Source organism: Mustela nivalis (genome assembly GCF_964662115.1).
Source record: "Mustela nivalis genome assembly, chromosome: 18".
Classification (NCBI taxonomy): Eukaryota; Metazoa; Chordata; class Mammalia; order Carnivora; family Mustelidae; genus Mustela; species Mustela nivalis.
Window position 1 is genome coordinate 43,303,250 of NC_139037.1, and position 27,267 is coordinate 43,330,516.

Here is a 27,267-nt window from a genome sequence, read left to right on the forward strand (position 1 = left end):
AATATTTAAATGTTCTTTATTTTTTTATTATGAAAGATACAGAGAATAAGAACCTACCTATAAACCAACAACCAGTTTTATCAATTTATAAGAATTGGCCACAGTTGCTTATTTTTTAAAGAAGTAAATGATTAAAATATATCTCCCTTTGCATCCTTTTCTCAATCTCATTTTTCCCCTTCCATATGTCACTCCTGTATTGGATTTATTATTTCCATGAATGTTGTAACACTAAATCTATATGGTATTTAGCCATATACACATAGCATCAATTTGCATATTTTCAAACTTTATATAAGTGGTACCATCTCATACAAAATACTCTCCAGTTCCATTTCATTAATATTATTTTAACATGTATCCTTTTTAAAAAAAAGAACAATTTTTTAAAAATGAACAATTTCAATTCAATTTGAGCCTTTAAATAACTTTAAACTCCATGAGGACATAGTCTTAGTATTGATCACTACTGTCTCCTCATATCTAAAACAGTGTCCAGCAAACAGTAGCTACTCAATATTCACTGAATGAGTGGAAACATATATATTTCAAATATGTAAAAGCCTATATATATTTGCAACTTTTTTCCCTCAATTCCCTTTTCGGTTTCAATTTTACAACCACTGGTTAAAAATTTTACAAAATTTGTACTTTTTCTGTGGTATGGAACAATTTAAAACCTTAAATTTACCTAGATTCACCCAATACAATTGCCTGAGCCTGGTGTCTTTTTATGGAATAGTATGAATTTTCTATATTTATCGTTTTTTGGAGTTAATCGTGATAGTGTTTTTCTTTCCTTGATCTAAATGTGAGTTCTGTATTCTGTGTGAATCCCCATTTTCTTTATATTGATTGGTTTATCCAATTATCTTTAGAAACTTCCTAAAACTGGTTGTAGGTGTAGGTCTACTACTTTTGTCTATATTGATTACTTATCTAGAGTATGAAGACTCCGACTTATGTTTCTCAAATGCTTGGGTTTTCTCAATTCTGACCTGCTGCTTCCCAGGAATGTTCTACTTTATCCACTGAGGAATCTTATTCTAGCTGTGACGAGTGAGTTTATATATGTTGAGTATGTAGAACAGTGCCTGGTGCATAGCAGGCACTCACTACATGTAAGCTATCATGACTTATTGAAAATCTGCTGTTGTGCTATGTGAAGCACTTTACATGCAAATTTATTACTTAATATGCATCAATCTATGACAGACACTATTTCATTTAATAATCACATTTCTACAATACAGTATCCTTTATTATCCCTATTTTAAGAATTAAAGAAAACCCTGAGGTTTACATAGGTCAAACAAATTCTCAAAGTCACATAATGCCACAGTAGTGGTAGAGCTATGATTTTCCAGAATCTAAGCTCTTAGTCCTGGGAAGTGCCTAGTGCTCAGAGAAGGAGACTGGAACAAAATAAGGCTGAAAGGTTTAGAACCAGATATGAAATGCCTCATAGACAATTTTAAGACTGTAGATATTAGCTTAAGAACAACAGTAAGCCCCAAAAAAGTTTTAATTGGAGGCAGTGATGTATTCTTACACTCAAAAAAATCAGTTTGGGTATGGTGGGAAATGAATTTAAAGGGACCAAAAGTTGATACAGGAAGACATGTTAGAAAGCTACAGCATGGTGATCCAGGTGAGATGAACTGTAGACTATGGCAACATTAGACATAGAGAAAAGAGTATAAATTCTGGAAATAATTATGAGAATGTCTAGAGGACTTGGTGATTGACTGGATTGGGTGGTGAGAGTGATTCCCCAAGATGGATTCTCTGATGATGAGCAAGGTGTGCATGCTGCCTGAAAGTTTTCTTGCATTCCTTACATTCATAAGGTCTCTCTCCAGTATGAATTCTCTGATGTTGGGCGAGGGATCCACAGTAACTAAAAGCCTTTCCACAAACATTACATTCATAAGGCTTCTCTCCAGTATGAACTCTCTGATGTTGAGTAAGGGATGAGTCATTGCTAAAAGCCTTTCCACATTTAATACATTCATAGGGTTTCTCTCCAGTATGAACTCTTTGATGTTGGGCAAGGTAGGCAATCTGGCTGAATGCTTTCCTACATTCTTGACATTTATAAGGTTTTTCTCCAGTATGAATTCTCTGATGTTGAGCAAGATGTGAATTCTGGCTGAAAGCCTTCCCACATTCCTTACATTCATAAGGTCTCTCTCCAGTATGTATTCTCTGATGTACAGTAAGGTATGCACGAAGGCTAAATGCTTTTCCACAGACATTACATTCGTATGGTTTCTCACCAGTATGAACTCTCTGGTGTTGAGCAATGGATGATCTATTGCTAAATGCTTTCCCACATTCAATACATTCATAAGGTTTCTCTCCAGTATGAACTCTCTGATGTTGAGCAAGGTAAGCAAACTGGCTAAAGGCTTTCCTACACACCTTGCATTCATAAGGTTTTTCTCCAGTATGAACTCTCAGATGTTGAACAAGGTGTGCATTCTGACTGAAGGCTTTCCTACATTCCTTACATTCATAGGGTTTCTCTCCAGTATGAATCCTCTGATGTTGAACAAGATTTGATCTCTGGCTAAAGGCTTTTCCACATTCTACACATTTATATGGTTTCTCTCCAGTATGAATTCTTTGATGAAGAGTAAGAGATGAGCTCTGGCTAAAGACTTTTTCACAGTCATTACATTTCAAGAGTTTCTTCTCTGTATAGATACTCTTGGGCTTAATGGCCATTAAATTTTTTTTAAAGTTTTTCTTATGTGTATCATGCTTATGTACTTTTTCCTCTTTGGTGATTATCTGTTGTGTATGAAGCAGTGTGTTCAGATGGAAACCTCCCCAAGATTTGTTATATTCTTGTGCTCTTTTATTAATAAGGGCTTCTTCATGAGTGATTGTCTCTTCCTTGAAACATGCCTTCTGATTAACTGATTGTTTCTCAAAATTGCCCTCACATTTCCATTCTTCTCTCAAACTAGAATACTCAAAGCCATAGCTTGTGAGTTTTTCTATTATCTTCTGTGATGACTGTGCTTCATAAATGTTCTGCTTTGAAGTTAATTCTTCAGTGTCACACATAGATTCCCAGCCTGAAAAATAATAATTAAAGAAAACGTCTTGTGCTTGCTTCAACAGTACAGTTGAAGTATATGTTACATATATAGACATATATACAGTTAGTATATGTTCATAAGTACATATACTAAAAAAAAAAAAGAAAATGTCTCCTCTATCATGTACTAGAAGAAACATTTATGAAAGTACATTCATACAGTGAAGTATGCAAATTTAATAAAGCCACAAGAAAATTGGCTTTTATAGTTCTAATGTTTGCAAGAAACAAAACAGGTCACACAGAAACTTGAGGAGGAATGATTAGAATTATAAGGAAATCAGTAAGGTAAATCTAAGAAATTTTAGAAGTGGAGGGACTAGTGGTGCCTGGGTGGCTCACTGGGTTAAAGCCTCTGCCTTCGGCTCAGGTCATGATCGCAGCATCCTGGGATCAAGCCCTGCATCGGTCTCTCTGCTCAGTAGGGAACCTGCTTCCTCCTCTCTCTCTGCCTGCCTCTCTGCCTACTTGTGATATCTGTCTGTCAAATAAATAAATAAAATCTTAAAAAAAAAAGAAGTGGAGGGACTTGGTTATAATTTTATGCATGTATGATTAACACAGGCACTAAAATAACTTCCATTCTTATAGTTGCTTCTTTCAAGAATATTCACTGAAACTTGTGCCATATAATCTTCTGAATTTTTTAAGATTTTACTTATTTATTTGACACAGAGAAAGAGAGAGACAGCAAGAGGGAACACACGCAGGGTGAGTGGGACAGGGAGAAGTAGGCTTCCTACTGAGCAGGGAACCCAATGCGGGGCTCAATCCCAGGACCCTGGGATCATGACCAGAGCCAAAGGCAGATGCTTAAGGACTGAGCCACCCAGGCACCCCTTGGACCTTATATTCTTAGGAGGGATAGGAAATAAATGCTAAATGAGTAAATTTAATTATATATTAGGAAGTACTACATGCCACAGAAAATGAAAAGCAGGATAAAAGAGATTAGGAATGCTGGTGAAGCAAGAGGTAAAAATAATTAGTAAGTTAACATATAAGCAAAGATTTGAAGCAAGCAAAGAAGTTAATCACTTAGATGTATGGAGAAAGCATTCTGAGAAAAGGAAACAGCCTAAAAGTAGAAGCATGTTTTCTATGTTTGAGAAATAGCAAGTAGGCCAGTGTTACTGGAGAGGTGTAGTAGGAGATGAAGTCAGGAGATAAAAGATTATTTAAGCTTCATATGCTTTCTAAGGAATTTGGCTCTTACCTTGAGAGGGATAGAGAACTACTGAAGTGTTTGTGGAGTAAAGGAGTGATATCTATTTACAGTTTAATAAAAATACTGAAAGGTGGAAAATAGGGAAGAAGCAAGGGGACCTAAGATTTTAGTAATCCAGGTGAAGAGATGAGTAACCAGACCAAGGAGCTATCAATGGAGGTATAGTGAGATGGTCAGATTCTAGGTATATTTTGTAGGAAATGCCAAGAGGATATCCTGACAGATTGGATATGAACCATAACAGAAAAATGAGACAAGCAAGCCTTCCAAATCTATGGTCTGAGCAATGGCAGGATGGATTAACCAACAACAGTGAAGGGGAAGGCCATGGGCACAGCAGGTTCAGGTAGAGTGATATGGAAGATCTGGAGTTCAATTTTGAATATAATAAACTTTTAAGGTATTTTTTTAGAGAATGAAATGGAAATGCTGAGAAGGCAGATGGACCCATAAGACTGAGTTTAAGATAGAGGTCTGGAATTTTAAACTAGGAATTGCCAACATATACATGGTAGTTTGTATGCGTGTGTTTCTTAAAGATTTTATTTATTTATTTATTTATAAAAGTATTTTATAATACCCTGCTGAGCAGGGAGCCCGATGCAGGGCTTGATCCCAGGACTCTGAGACCACGACGTGAGCCAAAGGCAAACGCTTAACCCACTGAGCCATCCAGGCACCCTAAATATTTTATTTATTTATTTGTCAGAGAGAGAGAGCACAAGCAGGAAGAGCAGCAGGCAGAGGGGCTTCAACCCAGGACTTGATCCCAGGACTCTGAGATCATGACCTGAGCTGAAGACAAATGTTTAACTGACTGAACCACCCAAGCACCTGCCAACATATACATGGTAGTTAAAGAGAATACATTACCAAGAGAATGAGTGTGGATAAACAGAAGAGAAAGGAGCAAGTAATGAACAACCCTAAAGCACTCCAACATTAAGATACCTGAGAAAACAGAACAAAGTAAAAGAGATTAAGAAGGAGTAAGTGTTAAAAAAAATGTTAAGGGGCACCTGGGTGGCTCAGTCAGTTAAGTATCTGCCTTGGGCTCAGGTCATGATCCCAGGGTGCTGGGACTGAGCCCTGAGTCAGGCTCCCTGCTCCCTGTGTTTATACTGAAAAAGAATAAAATACTAAAAAAGAATAAAATTGGGAGACCTGGGTGGCTCAGTCAGTTGAGCAACTTGCCTTTGGCTAAGGTCATGATCTCAGGGTCCTGGAATCTAATCCTGCTTCGAGATCCCTGCTCAACAGGGAGTCTGCTTATCCTTGTCCCTCTGACCCTCCTCCCTGCTTGTGCTCTATCTCAAATAAATAAAATCTTTTTAAAAAAATTAAAACCTGGAATATTAGTCAAGAAATGTCACAAAAATAATAACAACAGCTAATGATAATAATCATTAAAAAGAATTATGTGCATGTTTTGACTTGTAAAACACCAGAAATGAGTCATTACATAAATAAAAGGTGCCTAATAGAATGTAGAATCTATGTAGAAGGGAGATTACTGCAGTATTTATACTTACTGTTTCAAATAAGAATGTATCATTTTGCAATTTTAGAATCAATTTTAGAAAGCAATAAGGGAAAATAGAAAATAATTAACCTCAGAAGAAAACTGTAACATTGACAACAAAAATGAAGAGGGAAAATAGCCTAAAAATAAACTTTACAAGAAAAAGGCAGAAGCTTTACAATTCTAATAAGGGACCCAATGCCCCCCCACCATAAATCTGCATAAAGGGAGAAGATGCATACTTTGCTTTTCTATGTGAAGAACAACGTAAAGCCATTAATTCTAAATCAATATATTACTTTCACTCATAATCAATTGCATTGTGAATTTTTTTTAAAGATTTTATTTATTTATTTGAGAGAGAGAGACAGTGAGAGAGAGCATGAGCATAGAGAAGGTCAGAAGGAGAAGCAGACTCCCCATGGAGCTGGGAGCCCGATGTGGGATTCGATCCTGGGACTCTGGGATCATGACCTGAGCCAAAGGCAGTCGTCCAACCAACTGAGCCACCCAGGCATCCCTGCATTGTGAATTTTTTAAAAAAATTGTTTAATAAAGTATTTGGCAGAACTTTGTGGTCCATCTAAAGCCTCTATATTCCTGGAAGGAGTGTCACTGTTATTCATAGTGAGCCCCTTGGACCACACCTGATAGTTTATAACTATAGTTTATGACTCACAACATACCCCTATATAATTTTTGCTAATGTGATGATTTAGTATGGAGGCTGGCCATGCCAGAAAGACCAACCATGTAACTAAATTATTGATGCTTTGAGCCACCATGATATCAGTTTGACTTTTGGGAAGGGAAGGAGGCTGGAGATTGTATCACATTGAGGACTCAGCAATGACTCACTCAATCATGCCTACATAAAGAAACTGAAACACACAAAAACAAATAACCCTGTACAATGATGCTCTCTAGAGAGCTTGTTCTTTTAAACACTGAAATGTCGGGAGGGCCCCTTCATGTTTGCAGGTCTCGGAGACCTTGCCCTTGGTGTCTCTACTTTTGGCTGGTTCTTTGTATCTTTTATTAAAATAAACTGTAATCATAATATAGTTCTTCCCTGACCTCTGTGAACCACTGTTGTGAATTATCAAATGTGAGGGTGTCTGTGGGTACCTCCTTATCTATAGCCAGCTCGTCAGAAATGAGGGCAGCCCTGAAGATCCAAACTTGCAGCTGGTGTCTGAAATAAGCACGGTCTTGTGCAGACTGTTCTCTCAGATTTTGCAGTTTGGAAAACTGACCTTTTTAAGAATCCAGGGGTGCCTGGATGGCTCAGTGGGCTAAGCCTCTACCTTGGGCTCAGGTCATGATCTCAGGGTCTTGGGATCGAGCCTCACACTGGGCTCTCTGCTCAGAGGGGAGCCTGCTTCCCCCTCTCTTTCTGCCTGCCTACTTGTGGTTTTTCTCTCTTTCAAATAAATAAAAAATCTTTAAAATTTTTTTTAAATCATAAAGCACATCAAAAAAGTAAACATGTATTTAGGATAGACTATGTGTTGTCCATAAAAGATGCATTAATAAAAAAAGATTGAAATCATACAAATTGTCTTTCTCAATCATAATGAAATTAAACTAGGAATCAAGAGCAAAATGAAAACTGGAAAAATCCACAAATATGTAGAAGTTAAACACTTATCCAACCAAAGAAGATATCACAAGTTATCTTGAAACACATGGAAATAAAAATATAACATACCAAAAATTATGGGATGCATCAAAAGCTGTGCTAAAAGGGAAATATATAGCTATTAATGCTTACATTAAAGAAGAAGGAGCCAAAATCAACAACCTAACTTTGCATCTTAACCAACTAGAAAAAGAGCAAACTAAATCCAAAGCTAGGAAAGACTAAGCAGAGATAAGCAAAATAAACAGAAAAATAATAGAACCAGCAAAACCAAGAGATAGTTATTCAAAAAGGCAGGCAAAACTGACAAACTTTTATTTGGGTTGTCTAAGAAAAAAGAAGATTTGAATAACTAAAATCAGAAATGAAAAGTGCCACATTATTACCAATCATAGAAAAATAAAAAGGATTATAAGAGTACTATGAACAACTGCATGCCAACAAATGGAGTAAACTGGATAAAATGGACAAATTATAAGAAACATACACCCTACCAAGACTGAATCATAAAGAAATAGAAAATCTGAACAGACACATAACTAGTAAGTTGACTGTATCAGTAATCCAAAACCTTCTAACAAGAAAAGGCCTAGGACCAGATAGTGTCTTTGGTGAATTCTATCACACATTTAAAACATTCATGCAAATCCTCCTCAAACTCTTCCAAAGAAATGAAGAGGAGTGATGAATTCCAAACTCATTCTATGAGGCCAGCATTACTCTGATACCAAAGCAAGACTATAAGATACTATGAGAAAACTAGAAACCAGTATCTCTTTTGAGCACTGATGTAAAAATCATCAACAAATACTAGCAAATTGAATTCAACAGCATATTATAAGGATTATACACCATAACCAAGTGGAATTTAATGCTGGACTACAAGGATGGTTCAGCAAAAATTAATGTAACACATTAACAGAAGGAAAAATGATTATTTCAATTGGTGCAGAAAAAGCATTTGACAAAATCCATAACCCTTTCATGATAAAAAACACTCAACAAACTGGCAATAGAAAGAAACTACTTCAACATAATACAAACTATATATGAAAAGCCTATAGCTAAAATCATATTTAATGGTAAAGACTGAAAGCTTTCCTCCAAGATTTCCAGGAAAAAGGCAAAAATGCCTACCTTCACCACTTCTAGTCAGGACAGTACTGGATGTTCTAGCCAGAGCAATTAGTCAAGAAAAATAAAATTTAAAAATCCATATTATAAAGTTAGAAGTAAAATTATGTGTTTGTAGATGACATGCTCTTCTATGTAGAAACACTAAAGACTCCACTTGCCCCCACCATCCATTTGAACTAATAAACAAATTCAGCAAAATAGCAAGATACAAAGTCAACACATCCCAATTAGTTGCATTTCTATACATGAACAATGAACAATCTGAAAATGAAATTAAAACAACTCTATTTATAATAGAGTAAAATAGGAATTAATCAAAGAGGTGAGACTTATATAATGAAAACTGCAAAACATTGCAGAAAGAAATCAAATAAGCTGTAAATAAATGGAGATATCCTGAATTCATGAATTAGAACATTAATATTCTAAGAAGTATATACTACCTAAAGCTATCTACAGATTCAGTACAATTCCTGTTAAATCCCAAAGATTTCTTTTTCAGATATAAGAAACAATTGATCCTAAAATTCATATGGAATCTCAATGGACCCCAAATAGTGAAAGTAATCTTGAAAAGGAAGATCAAATTTCCAGACCAAATCTGGAAAAGCAAGAACTAAGTCCCACAATTCCTGATTTCAGAAATTTCTACAGAGCTCCAGTAATCAAAACAGTGTATTACTGGCATAAGGACAGACATACAGACTAATGGAATAGAAAATAGAAAGCCCAACAATAAACCCTCACATATATAGTCAAATGACTTTTGATAAGGGTGCCAACGTATATGAAAGACCCAGCAATTATCAACATCAATAGGGAAAAACTGAGTGCTCTTCCAGTACAGTCAAGAACAAGAGAGTGATGTCCACTGTCACCACTGTTATTTTTTCAAAAAGATTTATTTATTTATTGGAGAGAGAGAGAGAGCACTAGTGGGAGGGATAGAGGGAAAGGAGAGAAAAACTTAAGTAGACTCCACACTGAGTGCAGAGCCCTTAAGTCCTCTTGAGCCGAGATCAAGAGTTAGATAATCAACTGAGCCATCCAGGCACTTCAGGAGACTGTTAACTACAGAGAACAAACTTAGCATGCTGGAGGAGAGATGGGTGGAGAAGATGGGCTAAATGGGTGACGGGCATTAATGAGGACAGTTGCTGTGATGAGCATTGGGTGTTATATGTAAGTGATGAATCACTGAATTCTATTCCTGAAAGTAGTACTACACTATATGTTAACTAACTTGGATTTAAATAAAATCTTGGAAGGAAAAAAAAAAAAAGGAAAGAAATTTGTTGCATTTCCATACATCAATAACAAACAACAGAAATATAAATCAACGACTCAATCCCTTTTATAATTATACCAAAAGCCATAAGATACCTAGGAATAAACCTATCTAAAGAGGTGAAAGGCCTGAACTCTGAAAACTATAAAACACTGAAGAAAGAAATTGAATATGCTACAAAGAAATGGAAAGATGTTCCATGCTCATGGATTGGAATAACAAATATTGTTAAAATATCTACACTACCCAAAGCAATCTATAGGTTTAATGCAATCCCTATAAAAATACCAACAATATTTTTCACAGAACTAGAACAAACAAGCCTATAATTTGTATAGAAACACAAAAGGGCCTGAATAGACAAAGCAAACTTGAAAAAGCAAAGCAAAACTGGAGGCATCACAATTCTGGACTTTGAGTTATATTACAAAGCATAGTGAACAAGACAGTATGGTACTGGCCCAAAAATAGACATACAGATCAACAGAACAGAATAAAAAATCCAGAAATGAACCCACTACTATACGATCAATTAATCTATGACAGAGCCGGAAAGAATATCCAATGGAAAAAAGACAGTCTCTTCAAGAAATGGTGTTATGAAAACTGGAGCACTTTCTTACATTATACCCACAAAAATAAGTCCAAAATGGAAGAAAGACCTAAATATGAGATAGGAAGCCATTAAAATCCTAAAGAACATGGACAGTAACCTCTTTGACATCAGCCATAGCAACTTCTTGCTAGATGTCTCTTGAGGCAAGGGAAACAAAAACAAAAACAAACACTATTGGGACTTCATCAGAGTAAGTTTCTGCACATCAAAGGAAACAATCAACAAAACTAAAAGGCAACCTACTGAATGGGAAATGATATTTACAAATGAAGTATCTGATAGAGTTAATATTCAAAATTCTATAAAGAACTTATCACACTCAAACCCCCCAAAACAAATAATCCAATTCAGAAATGGGCAAAAGACATGTATAGACATTTTTTCCCAAAGAAGACATACAGATGCTAAGGGTGCAAAGACCATTCAGTGGGAAAGGACAGGCTTTTCAACAAACGGTGCCGAGAAAATTGGGTATCCTTATGCAAACAAAAGAGCTGGGCTCTTACTTTACATCATATACAAAAGTTTACCTCAAATGGATCAGAGACCTAAATGTAAAACCTAAAACTAAAATACTTTTAGTTGCCAACATAGGGAAAAATACTCAAAAATACTCATGACATTGAATTTAGCAATGATTTCTTGGTTATGATATCATAAAGCATAAGCACCAAAGGAAAAGTAAAACTGAATTTCACGAAAATTAAAATCTTTTATTTATTAAAGGTTATAATCAACAAAGTAAAAAGGCAACCCACAGAATGGGAGAAAAACATCTGCAAATCATGCATCTGAAAATGCATATATATCCAGAATATATAAAGAACTGCAACTGGACAAGAACACAACTAAAAAATAGACAAAGGACTTGAACAGACATTTTTCCAAAGAAGATATACAAATGGCCAACAAGTATGAAAAGATGTTCAACATCATTATCATTAGGGGAATGCAAATCAAAACCACAAGATGCTACTTCATACTGATTAGGATGGCTATGATTAAAAAAGAAAGAAAGAAAGAAAAAGTAAATTATAGGTGGTAGTGAAAATGTTGGAACTGTTGGTGAGAATGTAAAATGGGAGAGCCTCCATGGAAAACAGTATGGCATTTCCTCAAAAATTAAAAATAAGATCCAGCCATTCCTCTTCTAAGTATATACCCAAAAGAATTGGAAGCAAGGTCTTAAAATAGGCGGTTGTGCTCCTATGTTCACAGGAGCATTATTTACAATACCCAAAAGATGGAAGCAACCATATATATATATATATATATATATACACACACAGTCAAATGTTATTCCACTTTTGAAAAGGAGGAAATTGGGGCACCTGGGTGGTTCAATGGGTTAAAGCCTCTGCCTTCAGCTCAGGTCATGATCCCAGGATCCTGGGATGGAGCCCCGCATCGGGCTCTCTGCTCAGCAGGGAGTTTGCTTCATCCTCTCTCTCTGCCTGCCTCTCTGCCTACTTGAGGTCTCTGTCTGTCAAATAAATAAATAATCTTTAAAAAAAATAAATGAAAAGCTGGAAATTGTGAGACATGCTGCAATGTGATTCAACTTTGAAGACATTAACCCATGTAAAATAAGCCAGTCACAAAAAGACAATTGCTGTTCACTTATATCAAGTACCTAGATTATTGAAATTCAAAGAAAGAAGGTGGAATGGTGGTTGCCAGGGACTAGGGAAGGGGAGAATGGAGACTTAACTGTTTAATGCATATAGAGTTTCAGTCTTACAAGATGAAAAGAGTTCTATGGAAAGATTCTGGTGATTGTAGCAAAACAATATGGACAATATACTTTAAAAATAGTTAAGAGTAAATTTTATTACAGTAGCTTACTATAAAAATTAATGTTTTTAATATAAAACAAATGAAAAAAATCCATAATAAGGTAGAACCCTTATAAATATGCAAAATGTATTAATAATTCATTAAAAATAGACAAATGATGTGAAGACACACTTTTAACTGGGTAATAAATGCATGTAACAATATCAATCTCATGTATTCAAAGAAATGTAAATTAAGAAAATACATTATATTTAATCTACCATGTTATCAAAAGGTATAGATGCACCCTTTTCTCATTCACATGGAGTGTATATGGGTATAAAATTAGAGACCGCGGGGTGCCTGGGTGGCTCAGTGGGTTAAAGCTTCTGCCTTCAGCTCAGGTCATAATCCCAGGGTCCTGGAATCGAGCCCCGCATCAGACTCTCTGCTCTGCAGGGAGCCTGCTTCCCCCTCTCTCTGCCTGCCTCTCTGCCCACTTGTGATCTCTGCCTGTCAAATAAATAAATAAAATCTTAAAAAAAAAAAATTAGAGACCGCAACATGGTAATGAGTTGCCAGTCCTTTTAACAGTGTCAGGATTCCTGTCCAGCAATAGAGCAGGCTGGTTAGTATGACAAACCTGTCTGGTTAAAACAACTAAAAAACATAAGATGTTATGTAAAATACAGAAAATATCTTTTTAGATGTGTTGCAAAGCTGGCAAGACATTAAGGTAAACTTCCAGAAGTCAAAAAGACTCCAGAAGGTACTTTTAAGTAAGTAAGGGGCAACTGAAGCTAACACCCTCAGTTTAACCCTAATGAGAAAGAAGGTCTTAGCCACATCTAACTGGAGTCTTAGGAAAAGAAAATATAGAGAATAGGGAAGTGATAATATGTGAAAAAATAACCACTGATCATTACCTAGGACCTATTAAGACCTGAATGCTCAGATATCAGAACCATAATCCCAAGTAGAGCAATTAAAATGTTATTTAATTTAGATATGTCATGGTGAAAATACAGAATAACAAGGGCAAAGAGAAGGTAGTTTTTAAAAGAAGCAAGGAAGAAAATATTAATGAAAACTGACATCTTAATACCAACAATAGAAGCCAGAAAAGTATGGAGTGGTATCTCTAAGGTGCTGATAAAAATAATGGCTGTCAATTTATGAGTACATATATATATTCTTATATGCATGAAAGCAAAATAAGTACACCAAACAAATGAATAAATTAATAATAACAAAATAGACTGTATAAATAGTATATTTATTGATAAAGGAGTTGACACAGGAAAAAGTTCTGGGATATAGAAAGGAATGATGAAAGAAGAAAATGAAACATGGGTAAATCTAAACAACACTAACTGAACAAAATAATGGTCTAAATTTGTAACTTCATAAAATAAAATGATTTATGGGATTAAAAAAACTGAAATGAGGATAAGTGAAATTAAATCATTCTAAAGTTCTTATATTTTTAAGGAAGGAAAATAAAGGTAAGGATTAATTTTAGACTTTGTTAAGGTGATTATTAATGTTAACTTTTTTTTTAAGATTTTATTTTCAAAAAATAAAAATAAAAATAAAGATTTTATTTTCAAGTAATCTCTACAGCCAAACTGGGGCTCAAACTTACAACCCTAAGATCAAGAGTCATATGTTTTACTGACTGAACTAGCCAGATGTCCCATAAATGTTAAATTTTTTAAGCTAACCAATAGAAGAATAGAAATAGACTGTTTATCTTTCAAAGTAGCAGATGGAGTAAAAGTCAAGAAACAAAATATAGGAAAAGAATTTATAAAAGAAAATAAGATGGTGTAAATTAGTCCAATTCTACCAATAATACCAAAATATGTAATTATCATCATTTAGTTAAAAGATACAGATTATCAGAGTAGACTAAAAAACTCTTTAGCTATAAATACTCTTTATAAGAGAAACACAGAAAGTAAGGGAGTAGAGGAATAGAAAAACTATACCAAGGAAGTATTAACAAAAGAAGGCTAGTATAGCTACACTAATATCAAGCAATATAGTTAAGGGGAAAATCATCACTAGATTTAAAGAGGGTAACAATAATATATGGAGGAATTTACCAGAGAAATAAAACAATTTCAAAAACATATGACCTAATAAAATACTTTTAAAATATAAAAAACCAGTTGTCAGAATTACCCAAATAATTATGTATTCACCATTAGAGTTTTTGGACAAGTCTTCCTATAATTGACTTCTCAGAGATTTTTAAAAAAATCAATGATACAGAAGATTTGATCAGCAAAATTAATGAGCTAATTCAAAGGACATATATCAAATGCTATATATTGCACAACCAGAAACAGATATTATTTCCTAGGACATACCAACTATTTATCAAAATTAACCACTAAGACATAAAATAAATTTTAAAGAATTTGAAGTAAATAGACCATATTCTCTAACTACAGTGCAGTTAAAGAAGCAAAAACTTGAATTTGGAACCTAAAAATCCCAAGTAATTCATGGGTCTGCAAAAAAATCAATGGAAATTAGAAAATGCTTAGATATACATGATAACAAAAACACAACCTATCAACATACCATGATATCAACATATCATATATGTGGAATATATTCCTAATATGGTCTTAAAAATTTTTATTTCTAAGTAATCACTATACCTAGTATGGGGCTTGAACTCACAATCCCAAAATCAAGAGTCACATGCTCCACTGAGTGAGCCAGTCAGGTGCCTCTGTTCATAAGTCTTAAGTGCTTAAAATAGAAAAGAGAGATCCTCAAAAACAATGAATTATCTAACTTTAAAAGTTAAAAAAAGATTGGGGCGCCTGGGTGGCTCAGTGGGTTAAAACCACTGCCTTTGGCTTGGGTCATGATCCCAGGGTCATGGGATCAAGCCCCACATCGAGCTCTCGGCTCAGCAGGGAGCCTGCTTCTCCCTCTCTCTCTGCCTGCCTCTCTGCCTACTTGTGATCTCTCTCTCTCTGTCGAATAAATAAATAAAATCTTTTTTAAAAAAAGTTTAGAGGGGCACCTGGGTGGCTCAGTGGGTTAAGCCGCTGCCTTCGGCTCAGGTCATGATCTCAGGGTCCTGGGATCGAGACCTGCATTGGACTCTCTGCTAAGTAGGGAGCCTGCTTCCCTCTCTCTCTCTCTGCCTGTCTCTCTGCCTACTTGTGATCTAGCTCTGTCAAATAAATAAATAAAATCTTTAAAAAAAAAGAATTAAAAAAGTTTAGAATAAACAAAGGAAGAAGTTTAGAAAGTTTAGAAGTTAAAAAAGTTTAGCATAAACAAGGGAAGAATTAAATAATAAAGAAGATAAATAAATGAAATTTATTTGGAGAAGCAGGCTGTGAATAGAGAGCCTGATGTGGGGCTCGATCCCAGGACTCTGGGATCATGACGTGAGCCATCCAGGCACCCCCATGAAATTTTTAAAAAGATAAACTAGAGAGGATCAGTAAAGTGAAAAGTGTCTGAAAATACAAAAAAAAAAAAAAAAGAAAAGAGAAATCCATGAAAAATTTTGATTTTTTTTGGAAGAAAAAAATAGGTTATAATTACAAACAATGCCAACTTTAGATAAGAGAAGATAATGGATAACTTTATATAATAAATTTGAATATTTACATAAGACATAAAAATTCTTAGAAAAATACTACAACTCCATGATTATAAGAGAAACAGGATCTTGTAACAAATTGAATTAGTTGTTTAAATTCTTTTCATAAGAAAAATCACAGGTCAAGATGAACAAAGTTCTACCATTCAAAAAACAAAGAATTTTGATTTTACACAAATTATTCTAAGGACAAAAAAAGAGGAATACCCACCAATAAATGTTAAGAGACTAATATCTTGATTCCAAAATCTGACAAGAAGAGTACATGAAGGAAAAATTGAACTTCAACATTACTCACTGATTACTGTAGATGCAAAAAACCTAAAAAATATATTGGCAAACAGCAAGTAGCCATGAATGAAAAAGAGATAAATGGGTTTGTTTCAGGTCTATATAGTTAGTTCAACATTAAAAATGTAATATGTAATTCACCATGTTAACAGATGAAAAACTAAAAACCATCTAATCATCTACAGAGCTGGAAAAACATTTGTTAAAACATAAAAGCTTTCTTTCTTTTTTTTTTTTTTTGAAGATTTTATTTATTTATTTGACGGAGATAGCACAAGCAGGGGGAGCTCCAGGCAAAGGGAGAGGGAGAAGCAGGCTTCCCACTGAGCAGAGTCCAATGTGGGGCTCAATCTCAGAACCCTGGGACCATGACCTGAGTCAAAGGCAGACGCCCAACCAACTGAGCCACCCAGATGCCTTTCAAAAGCTTTCTATAATGAAACTCTAGCAAACAGAAGCAAAAAGACCCCCAAAACCTCTAAATATCAGAGTTATTAATAACAAAATATGAAAGCACTCTCATTAAGACCAAAAGTGAGCAAGAATGCCTATCATCACACAAAACTACATGAAATAAAAAGCATCCAAATCGAAAAGAATGTCTTCACTATTAGATGACCTGATACTATATATAATAGAAAAATCCAAAAGACTCCACCAAAAAATTGCTAAAACTGATAAATGAATTCAGTAGTGACTATAAATGCTGCAGGATACCAAATGTACAGAAATCTGTTGCATTTCCATACACCAAAAATGAAATAGCAGAGGGGTACCTAGGTGGCTCAGTGGGTTAAAGCCTCTGCCTCCGGCTCAGGTCATGATCCCAGGGTCCTAGGATCGAGCCCCGCATAGGGCTCTCTGATCAGCAGGGAGCCTGCTTCCTCCTCTCTCTCTGCCTGTCTCTCTGCCTGCCCTGCTTGTGATCTCTGTCAAATAAATAAGTAAAATCTTTTAAAAAAATGAAATAGCAGAAAGAGAAATTAAGAAAACAATCATATTTACAATTGCATCAAAAGTAGTAAGACACCTATAAATAAACCTAACCAAAAAGGTAAAAGACCTGGGTTCTGAAAACTATAAATACTGATGAATGAAACTGAAGATAACACAAAGAAAATATCTCATGCTCATGGATGGGAAGAACAAAATACTGTTAAAATGTCTATATTGACCAAAGCAATCTATACATTTAATGCAATCCCTATAAAAATGCCAACAGCATTTTTCACAGTAGAGAAAATAATCCTAAAATGTGTAAGGAACCATAAAAGAGCTCAAAAAGTCAAAGCAACCTAGAAAAAGCAAAGCAAAGCTGGAGGCATCACAATTCCAGACTTGAGTAATACACAAAGCTGTCATAATCAAAAGAGTATGATACCAGGAGCACGTGGCTGGCTCAGTCGGTAGAGCATGCCACTCTTGATCTGAGTATTGTAAAAATTTGAGCACCACGTTGGGTGTAGAGATTACTTAAAAACAAAATCTTAAAAAAAAAAAACCCAACAATATGGTATCAGCACAAAAACAAACACATAGATCAAAAGAACAGAGTAGAAAATCCAGAAATGAAACCACAATTATATGGTCAATTTCTGACAAAGCAGGAAAGACCATCCAATGGGAAAAAGGGAGTCTCTTCAAATGTTGTTAGGAAAACTAGACAGCAATATGTAAAAGAATGAAACTAGATCACTTTTTTATGGCATACACACACCAAAAAAAAAAAAAAAAAAAACACCTCAAAATAGATTAAAAACCTATAATGTGAAGTCTGATGCCATAAAATTCCTACAGGAGAGCACAGACAGTAATTTCTCTGACAAAGGCTGAGCAACTTTTTTCTAGATAGGTCCTCTCATGAATGGGAAATAAAAGGAAAAATAAATTCCTGAGACTACAACAAAATAAAAACCTTCTGAAAAAAAAAATAAATAAAATCCAGCACAGCAAACAATTGAGAAAACTAAAAGTGAGGGGAGGGGCAGAGAGCGAGAGAGAAGCAGACTCTCCACTGAGCAGGGAGCCCGACTCAGAGCTCACTCTCACAATCCTGAGATCATGACCTGAGCCAAAATCAAGAGTCAGATGCTTAACTGACTGAGCCACCCAGACCCCCCTCAGGAATATAATTTTGAGTTGAAAAAAAAAAAAGTCAGAATTATATGCCCCACATCTTTTCAGATGTAAAAAGTTAAAAATACACAAATATCCTATTTTGTTTAAGGGTAATGGCACAACTATTAAGAAAAGTCAAGAAAAGATAAGCAAAATTGTAGAATAATGGTTTCTCTGGTCAGGGGTAGGGATGGGCCATGGGTGGGTAACGGTTTATCATTAGGGAGCCCTCAAAGGCCTATAATGGCATTGACAATTTCTTATTTCCTTTTTTTAAAGTAATCTCTATACCCAACATGGGGCATGCTCTACCAACTGAGCCAGCTAGGCACCCCAATAATTTTCTATTTCTTAAGCTAAGAAGTAGGTACATGGGTTTTGTTCTATTACTATTTAAACCATATACATATGCTAATATACAATCATGTATGTATGATTTATTTAGTAATAATAATTAACAAAATTTAATCATATATTCCTTGACACTACAGTTTCATATCAAATATTGTTTTTAAAAAATTGAACAAGAACATAAAAGACTAGGGAGGAGTACTGGGGGGGGTGAGTTGAGTGATACTGACAGAGATATTTACAGTAATACTCATTTTCCTTTTAACTTTAGTCTTCTGTTTTACCTAATGCTTCCTATGTCTAACTAAAACTCCTTCCTATGCCACAAACCTAAACTCTTAATTTATTCTCTCTCAAATGTTTTCTAGCGTCTCATCTGTGTTATATAGAGACCATAATCTTCTCAGTTACCCAGACTCTTTGGCCTCTCACCTCTTTCTCTGAGCTTCCTTGTGTGAGCTTTCTTCTCACATATGCCATTTATAGTTTAATATTGTATCTGCTACTGGCCCATCAATTGTTTGATAACTTCTACAAATACATAGTGCTCTAGCATCTTGCATGTAATCTTCAAAAATTCAATAAATGTTGATGAAAGGAATGAAAGAATGAATGAACTTACCATTAAAAGAAAAACAAGGCATTTGGAGAGACACTACTACACTACTACTACAACAACAACAACTAACAGCCTTTGAGTTCACAATATGAAAAGGGAACTGTTTAAGCACTTTAAAAGTATATCTCCAAAGACGACATACACATTGGCTAATAGACACATGAAAAAATGTTCATCACCACCAGCCATGAGGGAGATTCAAAGCAAAACCACATTGAGATACCACCTTACACCAGTCTGAATGGCAAAAATTAACAAGATAGTAAACAACATGTGTTGGAGAGGATGTGGAGAAAGGGGAAACCTCTTACACTGTTGGTGGGAATGCAAGTTGGTACAGCCACTTTGGAAAACTGTGGAGATTCCTTAAGAAATTAAATATAGAGCTACCCTATGACCCTGCAATTGCACTACTGGGTATTTACCCCAAAGATACAGATGTAGTGAAAAGAAGGGCCATCTGTATCCCATTGTTCATTGTGGCAATGGCCACAGTTGCCAAACCGTGGAAAGAACCAAGATCCTTTGAATGGACAAATGGATAAAGAAGACATGGTCCATATACACTATGGAGTATTATGCCTCCATCAGAAAGGATGAATACCCAACTTTTGTATCAACATGGACGGGACTGGAAGAGATTATGCTGAGTGAAATAAGTCAAGCAGGGAAAGTCAATTATCATATGGTTTCGCTTATTTTTGGAGCATAAGGAATAACATGGAGGACATGGGGAGATGAAGAGGAGAAGTAAGTTGGGGGAAATTGGAGGGGGAGACAAACCATGAGAGACTGTGGAATCTGCGAAACAAAAGGTTTTGGAGGGGAGGGGATGGAAGGCTGGGTGAGCCTGGTGGTGGACATTATGGAGGGCATGTATTGTGTGGAGCACTGGATGTGATGCATAAACAATGACTTCTGGAGCACTGAAAAGAAATTTTTTTTTTTTAAGATTTTATTTATTTATTTGACAGAGAGAGATCACAAGTAGGCAGAGAGGCAGGCAGAAAGAGAGAGGAGGAAGCAGGCTCCCTGCTGAGCAGAGAGCCCGATGCGGAACTCGATCCCAGGACCCTGAGATCATGACCTGAGCCGAAGGCAGTGGCTTAACCCACTGAGCCACCCAGGCGCCCACTGAAAAAAAATTTTAAAAAAGAAGTATATCCCATTTTACAGATAACAAAATAAAAGTAGAGAGGTTAAGTAACTTGCCTAAAATTGTATTGCACGTAAGAATCAAGACTTGAATCTAGCCCTTTAGTTACAGCTGTCTGTACAGCTCAAAAAGTTTATCAGATTAGGAAAAGATTAAAAGACTGGAAGAGACTTATGAAACTGGGAAGGAATGGGACTCAGAATAGATAAATGAGTTTTTAGAAAGGAGGGAGCAAATTATTAAAGGAGGGACCATGAAGAATAAATGGGAGAGAACATTAAAAGGCCCAAGTTTCTAGTAAGACCTAGAACATCAGAGAACATGCCAACAAAGAATGAAGAGGTGATACCTCTAAGTCAGGCTGAGCCATCATCTCCAGAGGTTTTTGCCTGCCTATTTCCTCTTCACTCACCTGAGCACAAGCCTTTTGCCAGCTCTCTCTTCACCATCCAGGGCTCTTTCCCTTGTTCCAACAATAATATCACATTTGGCTTAGAAAAGCAAAGTCCTGCATGTATGAAAAGAAACAATCTGGTCATGCAGAGGATATCCCATAATTTATAACCAATCTGATCAACAGGGAAGAGGGAGTTTACAGTAAGCCAGAGAAAAATATATAAAGGATGTGTATTAAAATTACAGGAAAGCTGAAGCTTCCAACATAGATTAATAACAGACCCATCTACTGGCAACTTTACAAATATTAAACCATTACTTTGGCACAGCGACTTCAGCCAAGCACTGAGGATGCCACCCAAAGATTCACAATAATGGTAGCAAAGAGGCCCTTATGAGCAGAAGCTCAATTTTACAAGGATAAGATATCCTTACCTAGGGACACCAAGATCCGGTAGTTCTCCAACATCACATTACTATACAGATGCCTCTGAGAAGAATTTAGACAGTCCCACTCCTCTTGGGAGAAATCTACAGCCACATCTCTGAAGGTTACCAACTCCTGAAATGAAATAAGTGAAATAACTTCATCTCTTACCATATACACCTTACTTGTTTTGCCCTAGGTATACTGTGCTTTCCCTGATATTACATCCTCAAATCAAAATAGTCAAACACGTTCCCCCTCGGGCCTTTTGGACTTCTCAGATCATTCTGTATTAAAATAGCAAGCTCTTACTCCTGTTCTGTATTTCCCTAACCCTCCTTTGTTGTTTGCCATGGCACTTAATTATTTTGTTATTGTGTGCTCCCAACCTCCACTAAAATATCAAGTCCAGGGGCACCTGGGTGGCTAAGTGGTTAAGCCCCTGCCTTTGGCTCAGGTCATAATCTCAGGGTCCTGGGATCAAGCCCTGAATAGGGCTCTTTGCTCAGCAGGGAGCTTGCTTCCCCCTCTCTCTGTGCCTGCCTCTCTGCCCACTTGTGTTCTCTGTCTGTCTAATAAATAAAGTCTTAAAAAAAATGTGAAGTCCATGAGGGCAGAATGCATTTTTGCTTTACTCACTGTTATAGCCCTAGTTATAGGACAGTATTTGGCACACATGAGGCCTTCAAATATTTGCTGAATAAACTGAATTAATGAATGATTGGTTTGAAGAGTTCAAGAAACTATGAAAGGATCAAAAATGAGACCAGGAAGTGCTGGGGTACCTGGGTGGCACAGTGAATTAAGCATCCCACTATTGGTTTCTGATCAGGTCATGATCTCAGGGTCCTGAGATCGAGTTTCGTTGTCAGGCTCTGTGCTCAGCTTGTAGTCTCTCTCCTTCTGCCTCTCCCCTTGCGCATGCTCTCTTTCTCTCTCAAATAAATAAATAAATTTTTAAAAAGAGAGAGAGAGAGAGAGGGAGACCAGAAAGTTCTTGCTATATCTCTGAAAATTGTGCTAGACCAAGGACAGCAGATCATCGATTCTATTAAAATTCAAATACTTTAACCCAGAGTACTTAAAATTTTGTATAAAGAAATGGGTGGGGGTGCCTGGGTGGCTCAGTGGGTTAAGCCTCTGCCTTCGGCTCAGGTCATGATCTCAGGGTCCTGGGATTAAGCCCCGCGTCGGGCTCTCTGCTCAGCAGGGAGCCTGCTTCCCCCACAACCCCCACTGCCTGCTGCTCTGTCTACTTGTGATCTCTCTCTCTCTGTCAAATAAATAAATAAAATCTTAAAAAAAAAGAAATGGGTGTTCTTAAAATGGGCAAAGTGCTTAAAATTTGGAGCTATGCTGTGATTCAGCTGGATATTAGTTTGCTATAATGTGACTGCCTGCTGATGAAAGCTAACATGTGTTTGTGTGTGTATATAATTTTTAGAAGAGGTGAATCTGTCAAGGCAAGAAAACATTTATTGGGCATTTCATACAATTTTGTCATAGTTAAACTGTCTCTACAGAATATAAATTATTAAAGTGTTTTACAGAGGTGCCTGGGTGGCTCAGTCAGTTAAGCATCTCCCTTCAGCTCAGGTCATGATGGGATCCTGGGATCCCAGGTCCTGGGATTGAGCCTTGCTCAGCAGGGAGCCTGCTTCGCCCTCTCTTCCCTGCTTGTGCTCTCTCGCTATCACTGTCTCTCTCTCTCAAATAAATAAATAAAATCTTTAAAAAATTCTTTATTTTTTTCAAAGTTATTTTTTAAAACGTGTTTTACAACACTCAGTAACCTTTTCTTATTTATAATGTGAAATAGTTTGTGAATTTCTTCATCTCTGCCCTACCAATAACATACCTCATATATTGCAATAACATCCCTCATATATTGTTCCTGTTAAGAGTTTGGTTCATATGCCATATATGCTTCCAAAAATGTTTTCCTTACCTTATATAAATATATATAATAAATGTATAACTATTTTTTAATATATGACATACACTTTTCAATGATTCTTTTTTTTTAATTCATTTATTTGACAGACAGAAATCACAAGTAGGCGGAGAGGCAGGCAGAGAGAGAGAGGAGGAAGCAGGCTCCCCGCTGAGCAGAGAGCCCCATGCGGGGCTTGATCCCAGAACCCTGGGATCATGACCAGAGCCGAAGGCAGAGGCTTTAACCCACTGAGCCACCCAGGCACCCCTCAATGATTCTTTTAATGAAAGTTAATGAAAATAATGGCATCAACATAAGGAACTTTAAATTATTACTTTAAAATACCTGATCTCTAACAAATGATCTCTTAAAAATATTTGACCCCTCTCTCTCTCTTTCTCTACACACACACACACACACACACACACACACACCATGGAATATTACTCAGCCATAAAAAAGAATTAAATCTTGCCATTTGCAACAACACGAATGGAGCTAGAGAGTATAATGCTAAGTGAAATAAGTCAGAGAAAGATAAATACCATAGGACTTCACTCGTGTGGAATTTAAGAAACAAAGCAAATGAACAAAGGAGGGAAAAGAGAGATAAACCGAAAAACAGATCCTTAACTATAGAGAACAAACAGATGGTTACCAGAGGGGAGGTGGGGGGAGGCAGATAGGTGAAATAGGTGAAGGGGATTAGGAAAGCACTGGTTTTGATGCACACCCAGTAATATATAGAACCATTAGATCACTATATTGTACACCTGAAAACTAATATAGCATTGTAAGTTAACTACACTGGAATTAAAAAAAATAAAAATAAAATGTTGATCTCTAACCAAATACTTGGTTTCAAAATCCATTCATAATTATAATTAAACCAGGATGAAGAAAGTCAACCGTTCTCTTCACCTTTCTGCCTGCATAGAAATATGGCTCCTTGCTGAGAGGACTGACTACTTCCCTTGAAGCCCTGTCATGTGGTGAGTGTTTTTATTTCCCACATTCCTTGTACCACAGCACCTGGAGGTAAGGCAGGTGATGTCTCTGCTCCTTACATTTATTTTTAGACCATTACTCCTCCCACCTCCCTGAAAGACCCCTAGTTTTAAATCTCATGAAATCAGACTCTATCATCCCTCCCTGTTTTAGTTGTCTACCAGTTCCTGGGAGATACCAATACTCTGTCACTCCTTCAACACTTCAGCACCTGGCTCACTGTCACTCTCTCCAATGCTACTCCTATCATACATAATATTTGGTCATTTCAATATCTGTATAAATAATCCTCCCAACAACCAGGCCTCCCAGTTCTATGTCCCTTCTCTCCTCCTGTAGTGTTGTCCTCCACACTTCAATAGTCATTCACTTCCAATGCCATGCCCCAGACTTTGTAGCAAAGTCTGTAGCAAGTAAGTAGCAAACCCTCCCTAATCTCAACTCTCCCTTTCTGACTTCTACTTCCTATATTCCAACTTTTGTCCTCTGGTACCCCAATTAGGATAATTCTTTGACCCCACTAGAACCTACAAATCACTGACTTACCATGTTTTCACTTCCTAGCACAACCATTTGTTATAATCACCCCATGGATATACCCTGGACTTCCCTGCCCTTACCAACCTGGTTAAACCACTGCCATCTCTCAGCACACTCTATTTCTGTACCTTGAACCACTGTAATTTCCTGGAGAAAATCACACCAATCATGTTAACTGGTCTCACTTTAAATTCATGACACGAACCTCAAGAGGCCCCAAAGCCTTTTATGTTATATTTCTCTAGTCCATTCATATCCCTACTCCCCTAAATGACCATTTCATACTTTCCCTCTCTCCTCAAATCTTCAATACCTTTTTTCCTCATCCTTACCAATGATCTTGCTTTCTGTTTCACTCAAAAACCAAAATCCATTCTAGGGGAATTTCTACAAACTCCCACAACATCTACACATCTATCTGCACTGTCCCAACATGCTCTAACTTGCTCCTATTACTAGTCTATATGAACAAACACTTTCTTAGCAAAGTCTGACCCCTCCACTTGTCCACTAGCCCTCAGGTCCTCCTGCTCAAGCAGTGTTCCAGCAATCCCCTCTTCACTTTTCTTCATCTTCAAATTTCCCTTTCTACTGAATCTTAAACATCAGAATACAGCTATAAACCCATCTTGAAAAAAAACCTTGTTGACCACACTTCAGTTACTACCCTTTCTCTTATTCCCTTACAGCTAAAATACTTGAAAGAATGTCATATACTTTCTATTGTTTCTATTCCTACCATGAAGAATCATATAATATGACTTGTGTAACAGAATCACTTTGACTGCTCTGTTGAGAATAGGCTGGAAGAGAGGAAGGGTGGAAGTAGAAAGAAAAAGTAGAAGAGCAAAGCAATAACCTAGATGAGAGATGACAGTTTGGACCAGAATGGAAGCAGTGTGGTAGTAAAAGTGGTCAACTTCTGGATATATTTTGAACATAGAACAAACCAGAACTTCATGATGGAAGACTTTTAGCTTGTGTACCTGAGACAGGGACATATGTAAAAGATTCCTAATTGGTTTCCCTATTTCTATCCTTGTCCCATTCAGTTTATTCTCAACAGCAGCCAGAGTGATTCTATTAAGTGAGAATTAGATCATGTCACTTCTGTGCCCCCAAACTTCTAATGGCTTGTTTCACTAAGTTTGAGACATTTGAGTTTGAGGTATCATTATACAACCAAATGAAGATGCTAAGTAGGTAGCTGGATATACAAGTCTGGATTTCAGGAGAGAGGTCTCGACTATATATAATTTGGTGATTGTTGCCATATAGATGGCATCTGAAGTCATGAGACAGAATGAGATTACCAAAGGAGTGAGTGTAGGTGGAGAAGAGGACCAAGGACTAAGCCTTTTTACTCAACAGGTGCTCAATAAAAATTTGTTGAGGGAATAAATGTTTGAGCAGAATCTATAATGAAGAAGTTAGTCTGTATCTTGGGGAACAGCATTCCAGGCAGAGGGAACAGCAAGTACAAGTCTATGAGTTAAGAATGTATTCAGGTAAAAAAAAATTTTTTTTTTAATGTACTCAGCTCACTACAAGGACACTAGTGTGCCTAGAGCTGAGTGAGTGAGTTACAAATGGAGTGATTACCTGAGCTCAAAAAGTGGACCAGATTATGTACGGCCTTGAAGGCTAAGGCAAGGACTTCAGCATTTATCCTGAATGAGGTGGGAATCAGCTGCAGGAGGGATATAATAAGTGACATGATTACTCACCCAGGAAAGTTTCAGCAAGAGCAAAGTTAATATCTGTTTGGTATAAAGAGCAGTAAAATATTTCAGGAAATAGAAAACACCAACTGACCTGGTACATGGCTTTAAGAAGTCCAACAGCCATTCTTTCCTCCTCTTAGCTCTTCTCTTGGGAAATGGCAGTGTCCTCAGATGACTGAGATGGGGAAGAGAACATGAAAAACTAGGGTTTCCTTGCAGCATCCAGAATCACCAGCCTAGAATTTTTCAGCTTCTCTTTCCTTCTGTTGCACCCTTCCTTCCAACAGAGAGAAAGCATAAGGGAGAGATCTAGAAATTTGTTTGCATGCAATTTAACCCATGACTAAATCACTGCCTAATTTGTTATTTTAGCAATAGATTTTCTAGATTTTTACAAATAAAGACTCCCAAGGAATGTAATCATTTACATAAAGACACACAACTAATGAATAACAGTACCCAGATCAAACAAAGGTCTTCCTGACTCCAGTCTTTCTTCTCTCCAATAAATAGACTAGTGCTTCTGAAACTTGGTGGCACAATGGCATCACCTGGCTAGCTTCAAAAGATACTGGTGGCACACAGTCTCACTCAGTACCCCCACCTACTCATTCTTAAAAACTACAGCGCCATCCACGGTCTTACACACAGAACAATCAGTCTGCCATGGGTATGGGCAGTCTCAACCCGTCACGCTCATCTGTAGCTCCAAGTCTCAAACACGAGGGTACCACAACCTACGTTTA

At 36.6% G+C, this 27,267-nt stretch overlaps 1 protein-coding gene across 10 annotated transcripts in view; it reads right to left on the bottom strand.

Annotated features, from left to right (window-relative positions):
* ZNF570 (zinc finger protein 570) overlaps positions 1–27,267 on the bottom strand; it is a 37,980-nt gene continuing 10,713 nt past the window's right edge. For 3 of the 10 annotated variants that reach the window (XM_082708935.1, XM_082708934.1, XM_082708933.1), the window contains exons 2-5: positions 26,613–26,696; positions 21,322–21,448; positions 20,903–20,998; positions 1–3,086 (exon numbers count right to left, since the gene is read on the bottom strand). In XM_082708935.1, the coding sequence (XP_082565061.1) occupies positions 1,729–3,086; positions 20,903–20,998; positions 21,322–21,448; positions 26,613–26,645 (1,614 nt within the window). In that variant the 5' untranslated portion in view covers positions 26,646–26,696 and the 3' untranslated portion in view covers positions 1–1,728. Of the gene's footprint in view, positions 3,087–20,902; positions 20,999–21,321; positions 21,449–25,287; positions 26,488–26,612; positions 26,799–27,267 lie in introns of those variants that run through there. The other 7 variants (XM_082708930.1, XM_082708929.1, XM_082708927.1 and 4 more) reach the window with 3 other exon arrangements.